Source organism: Grammomys surdaster, unplaced genomic scaffold, assembly GCF_004785775.1.
Source record: "Grammomys surdaster isolate TR1022 unplaced genomic scaffold, NIH_TR_1.0 198, whole genome shotgun sequence".
Classification (NCBI taxonomy): domain Eukaryota; kingdom Metazoa; phylum Chordata; class Mammalia; order Rodentia; family Muridae; genus Grammomys; species Grammomys surdaster.
Window position 1 is genome coordinate 77,907 of NW_021604643.1, and position 16,621 is coordinate 94,527.

A 16,621-nucleotide genomic window follows, 5' to 3' on the forward strand; every position below is an offset into this window, starting at 1 on the left:
AGTGGGGTAGAGGGTCTAGGAGAGGAAACTGAGAAGGAATAACATTTGAAATGTAAATAAATAAAATAATAATAAAAGAAAAGAACAGACTTTCATCGTTCACTAACCAAAGATCTAAGAAGAACAGCAGATAGCAGAGTTTTTCTCAATTTCAATAACCTTCCTACATTTTGTACCCATCAGTATGTTTGAAAAGTGTGTTTTTTATGCCTACCTTTGTTCTTTTACTATAATAAATAAGCTAATGACATTTCTATATTATTAAAACCTATTATGTAGAGAACTGATTTGCTGTCTCTGTGCCCTAGTCAATGACATTCAACCCAGAACGTACCATCTCTTTTGTTCATTTGAGGTGAGAGCTTTGTCCTTCATCACTAGTTTCCTGTGTCTGAAGAGTTCAAATGATTAAGCTGAAGAGTAAAATAAGAGAGATTTCTATTATAAATATACACAGTGTGGACACTGATGTCCTCTACAGAATATAGGTTTCTCTATAATAGTCCAAGGAGAAAAAAACCATGTTTTTTCATTTTAATGAAATTTTGTTGTCTGAATAACAGCAAATAATCAAACATCTAACTCACACATGTTTCATCTTCAAACCATCCATCACCTTTGCCTTTTCTCTCTTAGTAACTTCTGAGTTACTCAACTTCTGACTGAATTAAGTATCCTTTAATGTTGTGTTCCTATCAAGAATGAAGAGTGAAACAAAAGTAACTCATGGTAGATAAATGCAATACATAGTCTTCCTCAGTTTCTATAATACGTCTTTCATAAAGGATAATGAATAATTATGCAACATTGATGAAGGCCTAGGTATTAGGTGTTAGTACTCGATTATTGTCAGTGTAAGATTCTGTTGTGATTTTCTGAAAGGACAGCTAGATTTTGTGGACCAAATTGGCAATTTGAGCTAAATTTCTGGTATCTACAAAATGTTTCTAAACAGAAATATGTCTCTGTATAGAGAATGGGACAGGTAGAGTCAAGACTGGAAAACAGCTAAAATTAGTAAGTAAATGGTACAGGAGAGTTCTTTTCACCACTCTGGTCTCTCCTTTACAAGCTTGAAATTGTTTTAAAATAAGTTAAAACATTAGTTATTAGCTTAAGTCAGTACTGTGACTTTCAATATTTTCTTAAGGCTGATGAATCTTTGAGTAAATAGCATTGCAAAATGAAGTCAAACAAAAATTCTAATACTTGGGTGACAACATTCAGAGGGATCTGTCAGCCTTCTGTGAAAAATCAGACTCATGCGGCACATTCTCAGGAGACTTCCAAACACACGGAAGAGAGGTGAGGGTTCAGAGCTCTGCTCTTGCCTGGGGATATATACAACATGGGGTGAAAACATAGTGTCCAGTGATTGGAAATTTCCTACATGGCTATGGTTGAGAACCATTTTTCCCACTCTGGGATATACCAGAATTGAAGAATTGGTTCAGACCCTTTCCTAAAGCAAGTTCTAAACTGCTTTGGGATGGATGAATTTCAACAATAAAATATTCAACACCTTGAAAAATAGGCTACTGGATTCATGAGATAAGAAGAATAATAAAATAGGCATGGAATATGGGGAGAAGAAGCATATTGCCTAAGGAAAAAAAAGGCTTTATTTTTCTTTTCTGAAATACAAGAAAAAGCAGCTAAGATCTTGACATTAAGTCAATTCTGGTTTGTGTTGACATTAAGAAACAATAAGTTCACTACCTTCATACATTTCTATCTATTTCAAAAATAGTTCCATAAGCACTATCTTTTTTTCCTTTTGTTTTTTAATTTTTATTGGATGTTTTATTTACATTTCCTATGTTGTCCCCTTACCCCATCCCCCACCCACCCAGGAACCCCCAATCCCCTCACCCCTCCTCCTTCTTTTCTGTGGATGTAACCTCTATCTACCCCCCCTCCCACCTCCCCACCCTCAACATTCCCACCCCCTGGGGCATCCAGCCTTCATGGTCAAGGTTCTCTTCTTCCACCTATGCCCAGCAGGGCCCTCCACTCTTACATATTCAACTGAAGCACTGGATCCCTCCCTAAGTGCTCCCAGGCTGGTGGTTTAGACCCTGGGAGCTGTGGTTGGTTGGTATTGTTGCTCTCCTCATGGTGCCTCAAATCCTTTCCACTCTCCTTCAGTCTTGACTCTAACTCCTCTATTGAGAAGACCTCTGAGGAGATATCCATATCAGGCTCTTATCAGCATGCACTTCCTGACTTCCACATCAGCATCTACCTTTGGTGACTGCACATGGAATAGATACTCAGGTGGAGTGGTCTTGAGACGGCCCCTCTTTCAGTTTCTGTCCCTCACTTTGTCTCCATATTTGCTCCCTTGAGTATTTTGTTGCTCCTTCTAAGAAGGACCGAATCACCCCCACTTGGTCTTCCTTCTTTATGGGCTTCATGTGGTCTGTGTGTTGCATCTTGGGCATTTCAAGGTTCTGGGCTAATATCCAATAATCAGTGAGTGAATACCATGTGTGTTCTTTTGTGATTGGCTTACCTCACTCAGGATGATAATTTCTAGTTCCATCCATTTACCTAGGAACCTCTCGAATTCATTGTTTTTAATAGCTGAGTAATACTCCGTTGTGTAAATATACCACATTTTTTGAATCCATTCCTCAGTTGAAGGACATCTGGGTTCTTTCCAGCTCCTGGCTATTATAAATAAGGCTGCTATGAACATAGTTGAGCATATGTCCTTGTTATATGTTCGAGCATCTTCTGGGTATATGCTTAGGAGTGGTATAGCTGGATCCTCAGGTAATGCTATGTCCAATTTTCTGAGGAACCGCCAGACTGATTTCCAAAGTGGTTGCACCATCTTGCAGTCCCACCAACAATGGAGGAGTGTTCCTCTTTCTCCACACCTTCACCAGCATCTACTATCACCTGAGTTTTTAATCTTAGCCATTCTGACTGGTGTGAGATGGAATCTCAGGGTTGTTTTGATTTGCATTTCCCTGACGACTAAGGATGCTGAATATTTCTTTAGGTGCTTCTCGGCCATTCGAGTTTCTTCCATTGAAAATTCTTTGTTAATCTCTATACCCCATTTTTTAATAGGGTAATTTGGTTGTCTGGAGTCTAATTTTTTGAGTTCTTTGTATATATTGGATATTAGCCCTCTATCAGATGAAGGATTGGTAAAGATCTTTTCCCAATTTGTTGGTTGTCGTTTTGTCCTATTGACAGTGTTTTTTGCCTTACAGAAACTTTGTGATTATATGAAGTCCCATTTGTCAATTCTCGATCTTAGAGCATATGCCATTGGAGTTCTGTTCAGGAACTTTTCTCCTGTGCCCAAGTATTCGAGGCTCTTCCCCAACTTCTCTTCTATTAGTTTCAGTGTATCTGGTTTTATGTGGAGGTCCTTTATCCACTTAGACTTGAGCTTTGTACAAGGGGATAAGAATGGATCAATTTTCATTCTTCTACATGTTGTCCTCCAGTTGAACCAGCACCATTTGTTGAAAATGCTGTCCTTTTTCCACTGGAGCACTATCTTTTAAAAACAATGAGAGAGGTAAAAAACGATACAAAAAGGAAAAGAGAAAAATTTCTCCAGGGCTTAAGATATAATAACCTGTATATGAGGTCTGATATTCCACTACCTCGATAGTAAATTTCAATTTCTGCCTCTTAGCTTGGTATGTGTGGAGAAGACCATCTTTTTTGTTGCACGGACTCCATGGACAACAAAGTCATGCTTCCAACAGCAAAGCTAAATTCTTTATAAAATTGCTCACACATGAGTTAATAAGAAAACCTGTAACTTTTCAAGGTTTTAAGAATTATTGCTGCTGTAGTCTTCATACAATTAATGGCACACAAAGTCCAGACACTTAGGTGAAGCAAGTACAAAGCAGCAAGATTTTGTTTAATCCTGTAATATCTTATTTACATAAGGAAGGCTTAATTTTCAAATATTGAAACCTGCTTCTGGATTTTGTCTTGTTCTGTGCTCAGCCTGCTCTGTGATATATGAGAAGTGTCTGGTGAGGTACATTGCCACTGTATTCACATGCCTGGCTGCTGATGACACATGCCTCAAATACATCTCGTGAAGATAGATTTTTTTTTCCATTTAGGAAAATGAAAACTTCCTTTGTAATTCTAATTATTTTGCTTTCAGTGAGCAAATGTCTTTCAGTTTTCCCAAGATTGCTGTTTCTCCAGATTTCAAAATAGCAGTAAATATGTTGCAAATATTATAGCATCATTTTAACGATGGTAAAACTGTTAAGTTTACATAAGTCTGAGAATCTCAAAATTGGAGTTTCATTTGCTTCAGGCCTCTAGAGCCACAGACTTTTGTTGATTCTCATGCTGCTATGTGAGGGCAGCTATCTTAGCATCATAACATCAGTGTCAGGGTGTCTGCTGCATGACAATGATAAGCTGTTTTATTTGTAATTAGAGTCTGGATAGCGCTGGTCTAGAGACTTCCAACCTTAAATTTTAAGTCTCTGAACTAAGAACATTTTAGAGTATGTAGGCCAAACAAATATCTCTTGTTTTTATTTGGGCCCATCTTTCTTTCCCTGTGGGAGCCCAAGCCAAAAAGGGGACATAATAGGAGCATGGGCTGTGAGTTTTACACAGAGGACATCACCCCAGAGGATCCTCTGATCTTCAGAGCATCCACCACCTCCTCCAGCACCACTGTGGCCATTGCAGGGGTAGCATCTTCCAGCAAGGCTTTCTGAGTTAATTGAGCCACACAGAAAGACAAGCTCATTGCTAAAATAAATTTGGGAAAATGTCATCATACAACAAAAACCTAGCAGGAGGATTTCTCTGGGTCTACAAATGTTCAGTGTGAAGCTTGTAAGGGCAGAAGACTATAGTGTATACAATGTCTACACTCTTTTTTACAATGAATAGTTCTAACAAAATTATATTTCTTTCATTTATGCACTAAAAACTGATTGACTTATTATTAAGGTTCATATCTAGTTTATTCCTTCAGGAAGTTGTTCTCAGTTCCTTGGAACTTCACCTCCATCTCTTTCCACACTGCCAAACACAGGGTTTCAAAAGCCTCATTTCCATTATGCACTTCATTCTTTTGGCACACCAGAGATATGTGTAGGGGGAGGTGTTGTTCCCCTAATTAGTTCTTGATTTAGTCAATAAAAAAGGCAGATAACACAATTGCTGGGCAAGAAAATCTCTAGCCTTAAACTTAACATCTATCCTGTATCGACCACTGGCTGGAGGCAGAGGCCGCTGGTTCTGGTTGCCCTAAGACATGGTTGTTGCATCCTACTCATTCCAAAGCCTGGCTCGGCTCGAAGAGCCCCCTCCTCTCTCCCTGTGTTTGCTTTTCCTCCTCCTGGGCCTGGAAGTCCCACCTTTTCCCTTTTGCCCAGCAATTAGCTCCCACCGTTTTTGTTTTTTTTTTTTTTGTTTTGTTTTGTTTTTTGTTTTTTTTGGTTTTGTTTTTTTTCGAGGCAGAGTTTCTCAGTATAGCCCTGGGACTCACTCTGTAGACCAGGCTGGCCTCGAACTCAGAAATCCACCTGCATGTGCCTTCCAAGTGCTGGATTAAAGGCATGTGCCACCACGGCTCGGCTCAAGCTCCCTCCTTCTTTATTGACCAAATCAGGAACCAATTAGGGAAACAACACTTCCACCTAAAAATATGTGTTTGTTTTCCTGAAGTGAACCACCTTGACATAACAATTATTAAGGGTTACAGTTTATAGCATGTCTTCGCAGAACCTTGAAGGCATTCAGTAGTGTGTATCAGTTACTCAAATGTACACCAATTATTTCAAGGATCACTCTACAAGTACATTTTTCCAATCTCATTGAGGAGGAGCAGATAGGAATTTTTTCTTGAAATGCATGTATTCGCTGAATATAATAGTGCTTTTGAGTGACCAATAGAGTTTATTACCATAAACCTAGGTGATTCCCAAATAATTATAGACCAACAGAATCATGCAAGGGTGCCTTTATTAAGCTTTGTGTTCTAATTACAGCTAGGCATTTCATTTGACAATTAGGCATGACATTCTAGATAATATTTCACAACACCGGGGGAACAGAACAGCTGGCTCTGCAGTTATTATGGATGGTGAGTACTTCAAGGAGTCACTCAGAACTTAAATCACAACTGGTCCTCCTCACCAAATGAGTACTTTAGTTAAGTAGCTACAATGAAAAGTACCTGGTCATGACAGAGTTACAGAGAGCTTGTACCTAAATCTATCCTCTTATTCTTGGATAAGAATTGGGGTCACATATTAGAAGGTGAATGATTCTGTCAGATTAAGCCACATGTTTTCTATGAGTGACAGTAACACTGATGAATTCCTTTTGTTTAAGAAATCAACTGAAGAAGAAATTATAGTAAAACACCGCTATGCTGGTTACTATAGGAGACATGTAGTCTGCTGAGAGTTTCTCTTTACTCTGCTGGCTTCTTTAGGAGTTCTTCTGAGATATCTTCATTGCAACTGTCTTGAGCTCAGTGTATTCATAAAGACCATGTTCACCCCTAAAGAGGGAAGAAAATTGCCAATAAATATGATGGTGCACTGCAGTGTAAATCAAATATAATCCCTGATGATGTGGTGCTCATTTTTCTTACTTATCTGACCAGGTCCACAGTAAAATATTTCCTGAATACGCAGTAGTTCATATATTGTTGCTGACCATTTGCTTTATGCCCAATTATACACTTCCAAGTGGACAACAGTCTTCTAAAAACATGTATTTTATTTTAAATAATTATGTATCCTATTCATTTTCACAGAAAAGTATCATTTACATCAATCTAGTTGACAATATTACTAATAACCCAAATCATGACTCAACTTTGTCTGATTTTATCAGACTAATAACTAAGGGAGATGTAGGCCGTGTTGTACTGTCTGGTCACTAAAGAGCAGCGAGATAAGCCACCAGCTGCACTGGAGTCTGCATGTACCATCTGCCTAGTCACAGAAGTGGTAGTGGTAAGCAGGTTAGGGAATGACCACGATCCACTTTCATTCATGGTGTTCCAAAGCTGTACTTTCAGCAGGATCTTTTGATTCTGAGCAAAACAACCACCTAATCTTTCTTGGTGGAGTTTTCTATCTTTTAGATTGATTGTATATAATTTTAGGGAGGAGAGAAACTAAAGATTGTCCTGATTCAAGTTTTGGGGATTTTAACAGGGATTGACTTTCTCTAGTAAGCAATTTGTTATAACACACTTAGGAAAACCTTCAAGTCATCCACAAGTGAACAGCAGTTTAGAAAAGTTCATCTGCATATACAACAGTAACTTTTAATCAGGGGTTTGTCCCACACCAATTTTAAACATGATGGTTTCTTTCCATGTTGTGGATGACTTAACAAGTAGGATCATTTATATTCTGCATTGTTTTTGTGCGTACATAAAGTTCCATGCACATAGGACTGTTCTCAGCATCAAAACACCTATGTACATACAGGCTTGCAGAGAGCAAGACTTTGGTCTTTCACAATGCTGCTCCTGATGCTCTTCTCCTGTGTAATAGAAGATGTCATATTCTCCCTACAAACAATCTCCTCATATTGATTATTCTGTGGGTTATTAGAGTTGAAAATACTTCTTGAACACTTCAAGGAAAATGTTTTTTTCACAGTAGTTAATAGGTTTCTTCTCAGTTGTCTAAATTTTATTAAAAGATAGTATTTTAAGAACTGTTTTATCTCAGTGAAGTAGATAAATTAAGCTAGGGTCTTGATCAAGTTGGTTTCCACTGTATTTAGAGCTGCAAGGGCATTCACTGGGGAATCATGTGTTGTTATGGTCTCATTAAGGCTGACAGTCTTTGGAATCTTGTGCATGTGCAGTTTCCAAGGTAGATCACAGGCAGATAGATTTGCTTACACTTCTCACTAGCTGAACAATTCCATGCCTTACTAGTTCCATGCTTTTGAGTTTTCACTGCCCAAATCAACTGGACTTTTCTCATGTGCTACTGATTCTCATGCAACAGCCCTGGATGAGGTCTGTGACTGCATTTCCACTAAAACGTTTGTGTGCTGCCCAAGCTTCTCATCACAGACCATGTAATATGTGAGAAGTAGGAGCAAGTCACGTCTACCTTTCCTTCTGAGGCTAGAAATTAACAAAGTCTCAGGGAAGCTGCTGAAAGTGACAATTAGAGTCAAGCAAAAAATAAATTCATTCTAGTCCTTGTTTTAGACTAGATGTTTAAAACAAAGTGTTTAAGAACATCGCCTTGTTTCATTTGCTGTTTTTTTTTTAAACTGTTGTTTTGTTTTGCTTTTGCTTTGCTTTTGGCTGAAGAAAAAATACCCTGTGAAGTACAGAGAGTAATTGAAATTGGAACATTTCCAAATGTTATTAAGTAATCAACTGAGAATTGAGTAGATTATAAAGTGCTTGATTTTGGTCATGTAACCTATTCCAGTGTCAGCACTGATCACAGATTCAGAACTCAAGGCTGGGCTACACTGAACACATCGGGAATTTCATGTCTCTAATCTTGGGGACCATGTTTCCATCTGATTTATATATGTTTTTTTTTAAACAGGAGTTCACTGTATAATCCTAGAGGGCCTGTATCTTAGCTCACTATGTCATTGTGAGTTCTCTGAACTCACAGCAGAGGCCATGCTGGCTTTGAAATCACAGAGATCTCCTTGCCTCTGTCTCTCAAATACTAAGGTTAAGTCTAATTTTAGTACAATCTAATTCTTGTGGTTTATTAGAAACAGTCACTTGAGTAATTCTCTGGAGAGATTTTATAGCAAGTGCCTTGTTTCAGAGGTGCACCAATTTTTTGGTAGATGTCACTAGAAACATATTAATTTGGGATACAGCAACCTTGATTCACTTAAGTGCTATATTAAAATACCTAGAGTGTTTCTATATTTATTTAGATGGATCTCTAGATTACCAGTTTATCCCTTTACTTTCTGAATATGTTTTCCAATTAGATTCTAGTCGCTTATACCAGAGGCAATCTTAAAAGCAGGCAACAATTAGTTACCAAGGTGGGATGGTTAGTGTGGTTCTTTAAGGATAGTAACAAATTAATAAAGTATATTCCTTCTGTTAGAAATACATCCAAATTTAAAATGTCATTATGTAGTTAGATAAGTTCTTGGAAGAACACAGGCATACTTTGTGTAAGGTATTGAATATATAGCACTCTTCTGGTAATAGCAATCTTTTTTTATTTTACAAAAATATAGTTGTAATACGAAGTTTGACTTACAGTTCTCGTCCATTTCCAGACATCTTGAATCCACCGAAGGGGCACTGGGCTGACAACATCATATAGCAGTTTACCCTTAAATAAAGAAGAGAAGGATGCTGTAAATAATACTTTCCTTCTCTCATAATTCCAAAACTGGGTCTATTGTAAATAATACTTTCCTTCTCTCATAATTCCAAAACTGGATCTAAAAAGAACCAGAAGTGACTTTAAAATCTCCAGCATTCAATATAATATACTCATTGGGATTAAAGAAAACAAAAGCCAGTGCTGTAGCTTACATGCAGAAAGCAAACATATATTACCTAGGAATAAATCAATGGGACCTCTATAAGTGTGAACAGTCATAAAGCAGTATGAATTACAGTAGAGGGAGCGTGCCATGTCAAGATGTGTTTATTTTTCTGGAGGCTGGGGTTTGTCTGCTGTATTATTCTCCTTTTCTATTTACCAGGTTAAAATCAATATTCTTTAGCAGTTGCAATGAGAACCATAATACACAGTCCACATATTTCATTAATTGGTAGATATGTTGCTTACACAAACTGTTGGCAGAAATTAGGCCTAATTAGCAATTTTAATTAGATTAAAAATACTAAATGCTTTATACAGAAATACATTATTAAAATGTGCATAGAATTAAAGAGAGGCTCAACAAAAGATCAAGGCAAGAGGGGATGTTGACTACAGTGCACTTTTGCAGGCTGCAAACAATTATTTTAATACTAGAGAAAATGGTATTTTATGGGGCTGTTGAACTCTGTCAGATGATGCAGTAAACATGCTATTTGAAGTACATGATACATAGTAAGGCTTCAGTAATTTTAGGTGATAGGTATATGTGATATAGCGTATCTGAATTTACTAGTATGGTTATTACAGGAAAGATCTATATTAGTCAGTAATCATATTTACTTTATGATAAAAATTTGAATAAGTATCAGAAAATAACCATAATCAAAACAAGATGCAAGAAATTTTTTACTCTTGTGCTTAATGACAATTGTATAACATTATATGGAAATTTAAAAACTATAAAAGATCTATGCCAAGATATATTATTATTAAGATGTTTGAGTAACAGTCTCTATATTCAAAATCATGTTACATGTATTTATTTGTTAACTTATTTATTTACCTATCTTGTGGAATCTATTCAAGTATAGGTTTTTCTGTGCATGTGTTTGTACTTGGAGGCCAGAGGGAAATTGGATGTCTTCCATAATTGCAGCCTTAATATTTTAGTAATTAAATTTTTATTTCATTGGTGTACTCATCATGGATCACAAAATCACAAAATTCATGATTTATTTTCATATTATTTTTAAGTCAATTTTAATTCTTTGAGAATTTCATTGGAGTACTGTGTTAATATCATTTCCACCCCTCCTTTTAAATAAATACATCCTATCTACTCTATTTGGCATTGTCGTATGTGTATATGTGTCTGTTTGTATTTTGATAACATATCAAGAGCTTTATCCTGGAAAAAACAGATCATCCCTCAATCTTATTTTCTAAGAACACGGTCTCCCACTGAAATTCACCAATTCAGTTGGATAGGCTGGCCAGTAAATTCCTGGGAAACCCTTGCCTCTGTCTTCCCAGTAATGGGGTTACAGCCATCACCAGTGTTTTTACATGGCTGCAGGGAATAGGATGGCAGGTTTTCATGATTGCTCACCAAGCTTGCTCTTTCTAGCTGGGTCATTACCCCAGATTCAGGTTACATGTTGTCAAGCTCTCAGATGATACAGGTTGAGTATCTCTTATCTGAAGTTCTGAAGACCATGAGTGCTTCAGTTTTGATATCTTCAGATTGTAGAATATTTGCATAGATATTATTTGTTGAATATCTCTATTGTTTTTATGTGCATGTGAATATTTCTGGATGTATGTATATATACGACTTGTGAGGGGATACCTGCAGAAGCCAAAAAACTACATTAGGCCACCTGGAGTCAAGCCATCAGGTTATTGGTTCCAGGTGGTGTGAGTTGTCCAATCTGAGTCCTCAGAACTGAGTTTGGGTCTTCTGCAAAGACCAGCAAGTCCTCTAAACTGATGAGCCAATTCTCCAGCTCCATTCTACTTTTGTAAAAGGTATATTTATGAATTAATTTACTTATTTATTTTAGTCATTTATTTTTTAATGAAGATGTTTGTGTGTCTGAATGTACGCAAGAGGCCTTACTAAGTGTGATGGAGGCCTGGCTCTCACTCTGTTATTCATTGCATGGTGTCCATAAGTTATGTAACCTTAGCAAGTTCCTGGTTTTATCATAGTTAAGGTTTGGGTTAATCAATAGTAGTTTTCAAGGAAGCTTAAATGATGACTATAAGAAATACATTGACACATTACAAGTAATTAACTGATGACTCTCACTTTGCTAGGAGGAAACTAAGACTATCAATAGGATCCAGAACTGCCTGGCTGTGTCCCTGAGGATGCTTTTCTGTGCTTCATTTTCTTTAGCTGGACTAGGTGAGAGAATGAAAATAGCTTGTGTTGTAGCTGGGACTGAGGCAAGGGAGGCTTGATGAGACAGGGGAGCTGAAGAAAGAGTCCAGGAATGGAGCAGGCTGGACAAAGCCTCACTTTGAGAGGCACAGCCTGAGACTTTTAAAAGTCAAAGAATAAACTAGGTCTAAGGTGAGAGAAAATTGCTTTGCAAAATTTGTTATGCTCTTCTAAAAGAAATTAGATCTCTAACAGAAAAAAATATCCTAGAGTAAGAATCTAATATAAAAGCTTTATAGCACCTTGCCTGGGATCCCAACAACTCTTGAGCCTGGTTCAGGAAGGTGACCAGTTCAAGTCTAACACTTTAAATATATAATAAAGCTGGAGATAGGGGCGAGGGGTAGAGCACTTGCCTAGAATGTGAGAGTCAATGGGTCTAATGTTTGTCATAGAAAATGATAATGACATCAACAACAATAATAACTTCCAGCATACATGAGACATTAAACCATTATCTAAAGTGATTAAACTGAAAGAAAACAATTCTTCTTTTACTGCCATTGTTCAAAAATAGTACTAAGTACCTTGAAATTACCTTGGACCTCTTAACAATGCACAAAATAAACACTCACAAATTGTTTTTAGACAAGTAATTTGACAAAATAAAATAAAATTAATTTGGAATTAAAAATCTAGACACTTACTTTTCTAGTAGGTCAGTTAATTTCAAATGAATATTCAACTCTGGAGGTGGCTAACTCCACTTGCCCATGTGGCTGATATAGGAAGGGCACATCTCACTGCAGCTGTACTTACCACACCACTCCAGCCTGCAGAGCAGAGGACACAGTGATGGCCCTATCCAGGTCTTTAGTGAAGAGTCCTGCTGCTAGACCATAGGTAGTATTGTTTGCTCTCTTGATCACATCATCTAAAGACTTAAACTTCATGATTTGTTGCACTGGTCCAAATATCTACACAGAATGACACCAAAAATGAGTTAACTGTATATTTTAAATATACTATATATGTTTCCCTAGAAAACATTGTACATTGGTACATTGTACAAGGTACTGTCTCTCATGTTAGACCTATTGGTAATAATCAGAACAGATAGCCGCAGACAGTGAACATGGAAACAGGCTGGGATCATGAGTGACATTCTCTGTGGAGCATATACCAATCTTTATGACAGTGTTTTTCTTTTTTCCACAGATGTTGTGACTGAGCTGCCCAAAATGTAAGGACCAAACATCAAATCACTAAGTACATGATATACGTAAAAACATTTTAAACTTTAAGCCTAGTTTTCTTCATTGTGAAAGATTCTACACAGGACAGCAAGAGCAAGAAGGCAGTCCTTTGCTCTAAGAGTAACAAATAGACAGATTGAGAACAGTGTGTACTCTTTAAATGTATGCATATTATTGATTTAAATATCAGCTACTCTTCTGTATTTGGATCATTTCATAATTATAAATGTGGTATAACATAGCACATATTTTTATTTCTTTTGACACCCAATTTTATACACCATTACCAAACAAATGATTCATTACTAGAAATCTAACTCTGGAACCACCCCACACTAAGCAAAGCCTGAGGTCCTTGGCAGTGACTATTATAGCTTGATTATTCCAGTATGAGTCAGTTTTTACTTTTGTGGGAATCTAATCAGAAAAGTCCCCACACAACTTTATATCTTACCCCCACAGGTTAGAGGAAACAAATGAGTTTACTTGTAAATATTTACCTCTGTATCTTTGATAAGATGTTTATCAAAATTAAATAAAAGAGGGGTTTCTTAGATTTTAGTATAGGGTCCTGAGAAATGTGAACATGGGTTGTCAAAAATCTCAGAGTTGTCATATGGTTTGCTGGTTCCAAATCAATTTGAGAGTTATGAGGCAGTTAGTGGCCACTCCCTATAGGCTGAGGGCAGATTCTGGGGTTCTAAACTCCATCATGCCTGCATAACTGAGAAGCCTAACATTGTGAGCGTTGGAAATGGGAAGCAGGTAGAAAAGAACTGCAGTGGGTTTGCTCAGGGTTGCAGCAACTTAGCTGACACTGTGTAGGCTCCCGATTCTTATTATGAAGCAGCAAATGAGATATTCTAGTGAGCACATTATAGTAACACAATAAATGTTTCCCGGAAAGAAGATTATTTTCTGCTTTCTTGTTCTTCCTATGCATCTTAATCATAGTCTACAAGAACAATACCTCTAATCAAGGAAGAATCAGCCAAGAGGTACAGAAATGCAAATGTAGTTGAGGAGTGAGAAGTATGTTGGATGATCCACACATAATATTTAATTCTGTTCTCTATACTTATTTCCTCTTCTTGCAAAGATAAGTAATCCCCCTGTCTCTTTATTTGTTGACATTGTGCAGGCAAAGAAAATCCTCTGCTATATCAAGGACATGAGTATAAATTCACTGAATGAGGAAATTATGAATCTGTGTAGTTTAGTTATGGTATCTTCTTACATAGTGTTCCATATAACACTTTCATTGTCCAGGGCATGTGCTCATATCTCTGCATATAGTAAAAGTCTTCAGATTCAAGGTGTATATTAGTTGTCATGTGAATTGCAAACTAGTTCCTTTTAGTTATATGTTGTTTATCTGGGTACCATCTTTATTGATACTACTTAATTGCACTTCCCAGAACTCATCTTTACTTCCCCTACAAAGCTAGTCCAGTTTGTCTATATGAGTTTGAGTTTTTTATGTTCTTTTTGTAACTGAGTATACATTCAGAATATTTTGTTCTGTGTCTGGTATATGTAACACAATATATTTACGTTTATTCCTGTTTTTATAAATGAAAAATGTGGGAATGTGCAAGGGTAGCCTGGTTCATGGCTGAGCATGTGCCTAGAACCCCAAGACTCTACATGAGAACCGGCAGGAGTTCAGCATGCCCCCAGAACCCAGGGTCCTGAAAAGCAGTCTAGTCTCCATAAAACTACATTGTTCAGTCACGCATTACAACCCCTCCCAAAGTGCACAGGTAGAGGGTGTGACTATAGGTCTCAGGCCCTAGGGATTTACATACTAATGAAGGCCAGAGGGCGGAGCAAATTAAGCATGCCTCCCCAGATTCTCCCCCTTTCTCCCTCCCTATTTAACTCAGGACTGGCCTGAGTTTTATGGGGGTACTTCCAGATTCATCCACCATCCACCATGACAATAAACCCTTTTGGAACCAAGGACTTCCTCATGTTATTGGGGCCTGCTGCCGCCAAAGCCTCAGGCCACTGGAACCATAGATGTTCCTCCTGCATGTGGGACCCGAGGCAGCATGGAAACCCACTGGAACTCTACAACTGTGGACATTATTTTTCCCTACATAAAAGGTCATTTTCTATTCCTTTAAAGCAGTAATTAAAACCCCTATAAGATCTTCTGTCTGTGTTTGTCAGAAACTCTTTACAGGACACTTGGATTCCTTACTGGTTAGCTTGGATCACCAATAAGTTAAGACTTTGTCACCAAGCACTTACTGGTAATGTTGGTCAAGGAGCTGAAGATTTTAGAGGGACACACAGTTCACACACACAGAGAGAACACTGCAAGCCCATAAACAGAACCATGTGGAAACATTACCTCCTCTTTGGCAATGCGCATTTCATCAGTCACATTGGAGAAAACTGTGGGCTGGACAAAGAACCCTTTGTTCCCCCAGCGTCCTCCACCACACTCCAGTTTGGCTCCTTCTTTCTTCCCACTCTCAATGAGATCAAGAATTTTATCATGTTGTTCCTTGTCAATCTAGTTGAAAGAAACAACAGGGAAAAGGAAAAGAAATGAAAACCATAAGCACATAATGAAGACAAGGCTTTTAACCTCCAAGATATTCTGTTAAGTCTGACAGTTTGAATCACTGGACACAGGTTCAGCTCATTCTGATCATTCTTGGCTGTGATTTTTCCTGTGAATATTTAGGAAGGAAGTTTAAGAATTGATAAACTAAGTACAGTTACATAAACACAGAAATTGGCAACATGGAAATATATGGAGCTTTTACACAACTCTCATTTATCACTTATTCCCTTTGAAAGAAGTTTGTTAATGATTGAGCACATGTCAGGAACTTTACTCCTTACTGAAATAAAGGAGCGATGGGAAGGAGGACTTTGATTCAGGTCCAGTGGATATGACCCTTGGATATGCTTTTGACTGTAGCATATCTGTATTCTTCAGAGATGGAATCTGTCCATTCTCACGTCTACTGGCCTGGTTGCCCTTTCATACCACATATGACCACCATTTGATTCTTGTTCCATTCAACTCATTAGGTTGAATTTTAGCTTCTAACAAGAAATGATTGTCTAAATAATATGATAGTTATCACAGATTTATCACGTTTAAATAGTATTTCACATAAGAAAGAATGAAAAGGCTCTTGCTCTGTCCTCTTGCTTTTACCCTCCCCCTCTCACCATGTGCTCATGGCCATCCTCTACTCTTCCTCCTCCCTCCCTTCCTCCCTCCCTTCCTCCCTCTCTCTTTCTCTGCTTTTTTCTGCCTCTACTCCCTCAACTCCCTTCTCCATGCCCAGAATAAGCTCTATTCTATACTAAGAAAAAAGAAAGAATGAAATACAGATCAGATGTCTGGTTGGCAAATCAGAATCACTTAACAATCAACCCACTTGATGAGATGTATGGGCTTTGTATTACTCCAGTTTTCATAGTAGGGGGAGGTGAATGATTGAGTAACTGTTAGATTCCACATAATTGCTGCATACAACTTGCCTGAAGTGTGACATGTTTCACACACACACACATACACACATGCATAGTGTGTGCACATGCATACACACATGTGTGCATGCACACACACACACAGATAGAAAGAGAGAGAGAGAGAGAGAGAGAGAGAGAGAGAGAGAGAGAGAGAGAGA

General features: G+C 37.7%; 1 protein-coding gene across 2 annotated transcripts in view; it reads right to left on the reverse strand.

The window, feature by feature from the left end:
• Positions 1-5,961: 5,961 nt before the first annotated feature.
• Positions 5,962-16,621, reverse strand: part of LOC114623391 (retinal dehydrogenase 1) — a 132,027-nt gene continuing 121,367 nt past the window's right edge. For both annotated transcript variants that reach the window (XM_028770063.1, XM_028770062.1), the window contains 4 exons: positions 15,322-15,486; positions 12,526-12,683; positions 9,246-9,320; positions 5,962-6,523 (listed from right to left, as the gene is read on the reverse strand). In XM_028770063.1, the coding sequence (XP_028625896.1) occupies positions 6,451-6,523; positions 9,246-9,320; positions 12,526-12,683; positions 15,322-15,486 (471 nt within the window). In that variant the 3' untranslated portion in view covers positions 5,962-6,450. The remainder of the gene's footprint in view (positions 6,524-9,245; positions 9,321-12,525; positions 12,684-15,321; positions 15,487-16,621) is intronic.